Source organism: Staurois parvus, unplaced genomic scaffold (assembly GCF_062004578.1).
Source record: "Staurois parvus isolate SC_StPar_1 unplaced genomic scaffold, SC_StPar_1.0 ptg000761l, whole genome shotgun sequence".
Lineage (NCBI taxonomy): Eukaryota > Metazoa > Chordata > Amphibia > Anura > Ranidae > Staurois > Staurois parvus.
In genome coordinates, this window is record NW_028318557.1 from 69,425 (window position 1) to 79,682 (window position 10,258).

General features: G+C 55.5%; 1 protein-coding gene across 1 annotated transcript in view; it reads right to left on the reverse strand.

The window, feature by feature from the left end:
• The window catches only part of LOC149444926 (ceramide synthase 6-like), a 61,098-nt gene extending 53,542 nt beyond the window's left edge, over nucleotides 1-7,556 (reverse strand). The window contains exon 1 of the mRNA XM_089654393.1: nucleotides 7,314-7,556. Within this exon, the coding sequence (XP_089510519.1) occupies nucleotides 7,314-7,486 (173 nt within the window). The 5' untranslated portion in view covers nucleotides 7,487-7,556. The remainder of the gene's footprint in view (nucleotides 1-7,313) is intronic.
• Nucleotides 7,557-10,258: the final 2,702 nt, after the last annotated feature.

A 10,258-nucleotide genomic window follows, 5' to 3' on the forward strand; every position in this document is an offset into this window, starting at 1 on the left:
GTCTAAAACCGCTTTTGACCTAAAGGGACACTTTTTGGACGCCATGGACTTTTCTCAGTTTCCAGACAGAAAGAAGAGACAAAATGCAGGCAGGGCACAGGACAAAGCACTCGGGACAAAATGGATGTGAAATGGGTTGAAACAGCAATGTTTTGCTATGTAAATTTTGTTTTGAAAAAAATGACTTTTAAAATTTTCAAATTTCCCGCCGCCGCTGGCGCCTATACGTCCCGACGTCACAGGGACCGGAACACAGAAGCCGGATGCCCGCATCGGCCGGAGGAGATGGCCCGGGGACACATCGCGGGAGCGAAGGACAAGGTAAGTGCTGCAGGGACCCCCTATGCAGCGCCGCACGGTAAGCCCGAGTGTAGCTCCGGGTTACCGCTTTTGGCACTGACATTTTACCCCGAGATACACTCGGGAATACCGCGAGGGAGGGTAAAATAATCCTTTGTTGAAGCACCTTTTGATTTTATTCCAGCACTCAGTCTTTTTGGGTATGAGTCTATCAGCATGGCACATCTAGAGTTGGCAATATTTGCCCACTCTTCCTTGCAAAAACACTCCAAATCTGTCAGGGCATCTCCTGTGCACACCCCACAGATTTTCTATCAAATTCAGGACTGGGCTGTGGCTGGGCCATTACAGCCCAATCCAATAGATGAGCTACTGTAGCTTAAATGGCTGAAAAAGTTAATGCTGGTTCTGACTGAGCCTGGGTTCACATACATGCGGCTCCGTATATTGCATGTGATTCGCACAGGAACCGCACCGCATTCCTGTGCAAATCACATGCGATTTGTGTGTGGTGCGATTGGAGCCATACATCTTGTATGACTATTCGCACTGCACCAAAAATGTGCAGAACCCTTTTTTGGGTCCACACTAGAATCGGATCGCATAGGTATACACACCTATGCGATCCAATTCTTCACATTGCACCATGTTTTGCGGACTGTTTTCAGGGTGTTAATTCAACATACACACCTGCAGCAGTTCGCATGAACGGGGAGCGATGCTGAAGCGGAGCGGAAATCACACTGAAAACGCTGCAAATTCAGCACCGCATGAGTGTGAACCCAGGCTGAAAGGCATCAGAACACAGAGCGCAGTACAGCTTGTTGTGTATGAGGCTGCATAGCCCAGGGCTTGACAAATTTGCTTTGAATCTAGAAGATAGCTTAAAAAAAAAAAAAAAAGTAAGGAACCAGTTTTGTTTTTTTTAACTAACAAGGCTTTGTTTTATTTAATGTACATTATATTGCCCATATTATTGGTCAGCCTGCCTTTACACACACATGAACTATGACGACATCCCAGTCTTGGTCCGTAGGATTCAATATTGAGTTGACCCCGCCCTATGCAGATATAACAGCTTCAACTCTTCTGGGAAGGCTGTCCACAAGGTTTAGGAGTGTCTATGGGAATGTTTGACCATTCTTCCAGAAGCGCATTTGTGAGGTCAGGCACTGATGGAGGACGAGAAGGCCTGAGCCAGCGTAAAGTTTGGTGGAGGGGGGGATTATGGTGTGGGGTTGTTTTTCAGGGGTTGGGCTTAGCCCCCTAGTTCCAGTGAAGGGAACTCTTAAGGCATCAGCATACCAAGACATTTTGGTCAATTTCATGCTCCCAACTTTGTGGGAACAGTTTGGGGATGGCCCCTTCCTGTTCCAACATGACTGCACACCAGTGCACAAAGCAAGGTCCATAAAGACATGGATGAGTGAGTTTGGGGTGGAGGAACTTGACTGGACTGTACAGAGTCCTGACCTCAACCTGATAGAACACCTGTGGGATGAATTCGATTGGAGACTGCGAGCTGCAGTGGAGCCGCAGTCTCCACTCTAATTCATCCCACAGGTGTTCTATCGGGTTGAGGTCAGGACTATGTACAGTCCAGTCAAGTTCCTCCACCCCAAACTCACTCATCCATGTCTTTATGGACCTTGCTTTGTGCACTGGTGTGCAGTCATGTTGGAACAGGAAGGGGCCATCCCCAAACTGTTCCCACAAAGTTGGGAGCATGAAATTGTCCAAAATGTCTTGATATGCTGATGCCTTGAGCGTTCCCTTCACTAGAACTAGGGGGCCAAGCCCAACCCCCGAAAAACAACTCCACACAATAATCCCCCCTCCGCCAAACTTTACACTTGACACAATGCAGTCAGGTAAGTACCGTTCTCCCATCAACCGCCAAACCCAGACATGTCCATCAGATTGCCACACAGAAAAGCGTGATTCGTCACTCCAGAGAACATGTCTCCACTGCTCTAGAATCCAGTGGCGGCATGCTTTACACCACTGCATACAGTGATATCAATGCGTATTATTAATCAGTGTCACAGGGAAGGGACTATGGTGAGAGGAAGGATGGGGATACAGAGTTGTATAGAAGAAGAATCTTATGATTGGGGTCACAGAGGTCATACACACAGAGCTATTTACATGGTGACAGGCAGTACACACCGAGGAGCCGTGTGCAGGGCGATCAGTGTATACAGGGCGATCAGTGTATACAGGGCGATCAGTGTACGTTATGATCAGTGTATACAGGGGGGGATCAGTGTAAATGATGATCAGTGTATACAGGGGGGGGATCAGTGTAAATGATGGATCAGTGTATACAGGGGGGGGATCAGTGTAAATGATGGATCAGTGTATACAGGGGGGGGATCAGTGTAAATGATGGATCAGTGTATACAGGGGGGGGATCAGTGTAAATGATGGATCAGTGTATACAGGGGGGGGATCAGTGTAAATGATGGATCAGTGTATACAGGGGGGGGATCAGTGTAAATGATGGATCAGTGTATACAGGGGGGGATCAGTGTAAATGATGATCAGTGTATACAGGGGGGGGATCAGTGTAAATGATGATCAGTGTATACAGGGGGGGAACAGTGTGATGATCAGTGTATACAGGGGCGATCAGTGTAAGTGATGATCAGTGTATACAGGGGGGGATCAGTGTATACAGGGGGGATCAGTGTAAGTGATGATCAGTGTATACAGGGGGGGATCAGTGTATACAGGGGGGATCAGTGTATACAGGGGGGGATCAGTGTAAATGATGATCAGTATAGAGGACACACAGACAGAGGAGGTGATCGGGGCCACAGAGGACTGTATCACCTCTGGGGTCACCCCAATACCGCAACACCCCCCCCCCACCCACGTCACCCCAATACCGCAACACCCCCCCCCCACCCACGTCACCCCAATACCGCAACACCCCCCCCCCCACCCACGTCACCCCAATACCGCAACACCCCCCCCCACCCACGTCACCCCAATACCGCAACACCCCCCCCCCACCCACGTCACCCCAATACCGCAACACCCCACCCACGTCACCCCAATACCGCAACACCCCACCCACGTCACCCCAATACCGCAACACCCCACCCACGTCACCCCAATACCGCAACACCCCACCCACCGTCACCCCAATACCGCAACACCCCCCCCCCCACCCACCGTCACCCCAATACCGCAACACCCCCCCCCAGACCCACGTCACCCCAATACCGCAACACCCCCCCCCAGACCCACGTCACCCCAATACCGCAACACCCCCCCCCAGACCCACGTCACCCCAATACCGCAACACCCCCCCCCAGACCCACGTCACCCCAATACCGCAACACCCCCCCCCCAGACCCCACGTCACCCCAATACCGCAACACCCCCCCCCCCCCACCCACGTCACCCCAATACCGCAACACCCCCCCCCCCACCCACGTCACCCCAATACCGCAACACCCCCCCCCCCCACCCACGTCACCCCAATACCGCAACACCCCCCCCCCCCCACCCACGTCACCCCAATACCGCAACACCCCCCCCCCACCCACGTCACCCCAATACCGCAACACCCCCCCCCACCCACGTCACCCCAATACCGCAACACCCCCCCCCACCCACGTCACCCCAATACCGCAACACCCCCCCCCCCCACGTCACCCCAATACCGCAACACCCCCCCCCCACGTCACCCCAATACCGCAACACCCCCCCCCCCACGTCACCCCAATACCGCAACACCCCCCCCCCACGTCACCCCAATACCGCAACACCCCCCCACCCACGTCACCCCAATACCGCAACACCCCCCCCACCCACGTCACCCCAATACCGCAACACCCCCCCCCCCCCACGTCACCCCAATACCGCAACACCCCCCCCCACCCACGTCACCCCAATACCGCAACACCCCCCCCCACCCACGTCACCCCAATACCGCAACACCCCCCCCCCACCCACGTCACCCCAATACCGCAACACCCCCCCCCCACCCACGTCACCCCAATACCGCAACACCCCCCCCCCACCCACGTCACCCCAATACCGCAACACCCCCCCCCCACCCACGTCACCCCAATACCGCAACACCCCCCCCCCACCCACGTCACCCCAATACCGCAACACCCCCCCCCCACCCACGTCACCCCAATACCGCAACACCCCCCCACCCACCCACGTCACCCCAATACCGCAACACCCCCACCCACCCACGTCACCCCAATACCGCAACACCCCCCCCCCACCCACGTCACCCCAATACCGCAACACCCCCCCCCCCCACCCACGTCACCCCAATACCGCAACACCCCCCCCCCCCACCCACGTCACCCCAATACCGCAACACCCCCCCCCCACCCACGTCACCCCAATACCGCAACACCCCCCCCCACCCACGTCACCCCAATACCGCAACACCCCCCCCCACCCACGTCACCCCAATACCGCAACACCCCCCCCCCACCCACGTCACCCCAATACCGCAACACCCCCCCCCCCCACCCACGTCACCCCAATACCGCAACACCCCCCCCCCCCACCCACGTCACCCCAATACCGCAACACCCCCCCCCCACCCACGTCACCCCAATACCGCAACACCCCCCCCCCCACCCACGTCACCCCAATACCGCAACACCCCCCCCCCCCACGTCACCCCAATACCGCAACACCCCCCCCCCACGTCACCCCAATACCGCAACACCCCCCCCCACCCACGTCACCCCAATACCGCAACACCCCCCCCCACCCACGTCACCCCAATACCGCAACACCCCCCCCCACCCACGTCACCCCAATACCGCAACACCCCCCCACCCACGTCACCCCAATACCGCAACACCCCCCCCACCCACGTCACCCCAATACCGCAACACCCCCCCCACCCACGTCACCCCAATACCGCAACACCCCCCCCACCCACGTCACCCCAATACCGCAACACCCCCCCCACCCACGTCACCCCAATACCGCAACACCCCCCCACCCACGTCACCCCAATACCGCAACACCCCCCCCACCCACGTCACCCCAATACCGCAACACCCCCCCACCCACGTCACCCCAATACCGCAACACCCCACCCACCCACGTCACCCCAATACCGCAACACCCCCCCCACCCACGTCACCCCAATACCGCAACACCCCCCCCACCCACGTCACCCCAATACCGCAACACCCCCCCCCACCCACGTCACCCCAATACCGCAACACCCCCCCCCCACCCACGTCACCCCAATACCGCAACACCCCCCCCACCCACGTCACCCCAATACCGCAACACCCCCCCCACCCACGTCACCCCAATACCGCAACACCCCCCCCCCACCCACGTCACCCCAATACCGCAACACCCCCCCCCCACCCACGTCACCCCAATACCGCAACACCCCCCCCACCCACGTCACCCCAATACCGCAACACCCCCCCCCACCCACGTCACCCCAATACCGCAACACCCCCCCCCCACCCACGTCACCCCAATACCGCAACACCCCCCCCCCACCCACGTCACCCCAATACCGCAACACCCCCCCCCCCACCCACGTCACCCCAATACCGCAACACCCCCCCCCCCCCCACGTCACCCCAATACCGCAACACCCCCCCCACCCACGTCACCCCAATACCGCAACACCCCCCCCCCCCACCCACGTCACCCCAATACCGCAACACCCCCCCCCACCCATGTCACCCCAATACCGCAACACCCCCCCCCACCCATGTCACCCCAATACCGCAACACACCCCCCCACCCATGTCACCCCAATACCGCAACACACCCCCCCACCCATGTCACCCCAATACCGCAACACCCCCCCCCCACCCATGTCACCCCAATACCGCAACACCCCCCCCCCACCCATGTCACCCCAATACCGCAACACCCCCCCCCCACCCATGTCACCCCAATACCGCAACACCCCCCCTCCCATGTCACCCCGCTATGGCAACACCCCCCCACACACGTCACCACGCTACGGCAACACCCCCCTCACCCATGTCACCCCGCTACGGCAACACCCTCCACACACACACGTCACCACGCTACGGTATCACCCCAATAAGGCAACACTCCCCCACACACGTCCCCCCATATCGCAACACCCCCCCATGTCACCCTGATACCACAACACAGCCCCATCCCTCTATACCACCCCACTACTAGAACCACCCCACCCGTGTCACCCCACTACTGCACCACAACCCCCCCAGTGGGTCATCCAGTACCAAAAAACAATCCCCCCCGTGTCAACCGACAGAACAGTTTTTAGGGGAGGGGTCACAGGGAGCTGTATCACATCTGGAGTTACCCCACTACCACAACATGATCCCCCCCATGTCACCCCGCTACAACACCCCCCCCCACGTTACACCCCTCTACCACAACACAACCCCCATGTCACCCTCCTAGTACAACCCCCCATGTCACCCCGCTACCACAACACAACCCCCACCCCCCGTGTCCCCCCGCTACCACAACACGACCCCCCCGTGTCCCCCCGCTACCACAACACGACCCCCCCGTGTCCCCCCGCTACCACAACACGACCCCCCCCCGTGTCACCCCGCTACCACAACACGACCCCCCCCGTGTCACCCCGCTACCACGACCCCCCCCCGTGTCACCCCGCTACCACAACACGACCCCCCCATGTCACCCCACTACCACAACACGACCCCCCCATGTCACCCCACTACCACAACCCCCCCATGTCACCCCACTACCACAACTCCCCCATGTCACCCCACTACCACAACCCCCCATTTCACCCCACTACCACAACACGACCCCCCCATGTCACCCCACTACCACAACCCCCCATGTCACCCCACTACCACAACCCCCCCATGTCACCCCACTACCACAACCCCCCATGTCACCCCACTACCACAACCCCCCATTTCACCCCACTACCACAACACGACCCCCCCCCATGTCACCCCACTACCACAACACGACTTCCGTTGCTCCCCATCACCCACCCCCGGCCGGTGTCTCCTCACCTCTCGAACAGCAGCCTGAGGGCGAAGAGGCCGAGCGCGGTGGGGAAGGCGTAGAGGAGGTGTCCGGCCCGGGGGTACTGCTCCCCGCCCTCGGTGTCCGCCAGGTCCGCCCAGGTGACATTCTGCGGTAGCCAGAAGCGCTCATTCCAGAACCAGGCCGACAGGACGGACATCTTCCCGCTGCAGCCGGAGCGCTGACACTCAGCAACGCCACGCCCCCTCCACTCTCAGCCCTGACACGGAAATTGGGCGGAGCACGACTGCTCCCGCCCTCCTAGACACCGCCCCCCTAAACGTCTCTCCGCCGCCATATTGCTACACCGCTACATGGAGAGGGGTCTGGCTGCAGACTGGAGCTCCACTTTCAACAGGAAACATGTCTCCCTCACGACGCCTTTTTTTTTTTTTAATAAACTTTATTCTAACACACAACCAATGAGTGCTGACTGGAGCTCCACTCGACAAGAAACATGTGACCTCCATCCCTAAGTGATGATTTTTCGATGATAGATTCTCTTTAAGGAGACATCCGGGGTCTAAAAGACCGTGCACGTGTCCCCTGTGCTCCATTGAATGCACTGCAATGTACATGATGAGATTTGGACATCTCATATATTGCTTCATCTGTTTTACTTTTTTTTGCTTTTCTTCATTCTGCCTTTATTTGCTGTACAAAGTTTTAAAAATTAATAAACTCCTTATGGAACAGAAATGTTAGTATCAGCTCTGTGTGTGTCATCTCACATCTGTTTGGATTTTGCAGAGAATATTGAGATTCATTCACATTCAGCTTCAAAATCAAGCAGGCAGCTCCTGGCAGCAGTTCTAGAAAAAAAAAACCTATAAGCCCCACCCACTTTTGCCTTGAAATGTATGACTGCAGTTTGAACGTTCAAATCCTTAAGCCTCGCCCACTGCTGGACACTTAGATTGATAGATGGCCGGTGGAAGACACTTAGATTGATAGATGGCCGGTGGAGGACACTTAGATTGATAGATGGACACTTAGGTTGATAGATGGCCGGTGGAAGGACACTTAGGTTGATAGATGGCCGGTGGAAGGACACTTAAGTTGATAGATGGCCGGTGGAGGACACTTAGATTGATAGATGGAAACTTAGGTTGATAGATGGCCGGTGGATGGACACTTAGGTTGATAGATGGCCGGTGGAAGGACACTTAGGTTGATAGATGGCCGGTGGATTGACACTTAGGTTGATAGATGGCCGGTGGATGGACACTTAGGTTGATAGATGGCCGGTGGAAGGACACTTAGGTTGATAGATGGCCGGTGGATGGAGACTTAGGTTGATAGATGGCCGGTGGATGGAGACTTAGATTGATAGATGGCCGGTGGATGGACACTTAGGTTGATAGATGGCCGGTGGATGGAGACTTAGGTTGATAGATGGCCGGTGGATGGAGACTTAGATTGATAGATGGCCGGTGGATGGACACTTAGGTTGATAGATGGCCGGTGGATGGACACTTAGGTTGATAGATGGCCGGTGGATGGACACTTAGATTGATAGATGGCCAGTGGATGGACACTTAGGTTGATAGATGGCCGGTGGATGGAGACTTAGATTGATAGATGGCCAGTGGATGGACACTTAGGTTGATAGATGGCCGGTGGATGGACACTTAGATTGATAGATGGCCGGTGGATGGACACTTAGGTTGATAGATGGCCGGTGGATGGACACTTAGATTGATAGATGGCCGGTGGATGGACACTTAGATTGATAGATGGCCAGTGGATGGATAGAATATACAATGAAGCAAGTACACACTATAGAAATATGAGATGTGTTCAGATTTCATGTCTGAGCTTACAAGCAGTTTAAGGCTCCATGCACACGGGGCATTTAATAACGCTGGTAACTTTAGCTATGTAAAGTCACATGGCCGGTGGATGGACACTTAGGTTGATAGATGGCCGGTGGAAGGACACTTAGGTTGATAGATGGCTGGTGGATTGACACTTAGGTTGATAGATGGCCGGTGGATGGACACTTAGGTTGATAGATGGCCGGTGGAAGGACACTTAGGTTGATAGATGGCCGGTGGATGGAGACTTAGGTTGATAGATGGCCGGTGGATGGAGACTTAGATTGATAGATGGCCGGTGGATGGACACTTAGGTTGATAGATGGCCGGTGGATGGAGACTTAGATTGATAGATGGCCGGTGGATGGAGACTTAGATTGATAGATGGCCGGTGGATGGACACTTAGGTTGATAGATGGCCGGTGGACGGACACTTAGATTGATAGATGGCCGGTGGATGGACACTTAGGTTGATAGATGGCCGGTGGATGGACACTTAGATTGATAGATGGCCGGTGGATGGACACTTAGGTTGATAGATGGCCGGTGGATGGACACTTAGGTTGATAGATGGCCGGTGGACGGACACTTAGATTGATAGATGGCCGGTGGATGGACACTTAGGTTGATAGATGGCCGGTGGATGGACACTTAGATTGATAGATGGCCGGTGGATGGACACTTAGGTTGATAGATGGCCGGTGGATGGACACTTAGATTGATAGATGGCCGGTGGATGGATAGAATATACAATGAAGCAAGTACACACTATAGAAATATGAGATGTGTTCAGATTTCATGTCTGAGCTTACAAGCAGTTTAAGGCTCCATGCACACGGGGCATTTAATAACGCTGGTAACTTTAGCTATGTAAAGTCACATTATAAACGTGAGTTTGTAAACGTTTTTTAGCGTTCTTGCATTAGCATTTAGCGGTGTATTGCTGCATTTTAGGTTTTTAGAGTTTTTTTTTTTACCAAAAAAATGTTTTTTTTGCTCAAAAGAAGTCCAAAAACGCCAGTTTGCCTCTATTTACTGCATTTTTCAGTGTTAGAGCGTTTTTACAGCTAAAAAACTCTTCTAGAAACCAACTAGTTCTGTTTTTTTTCCAGCCT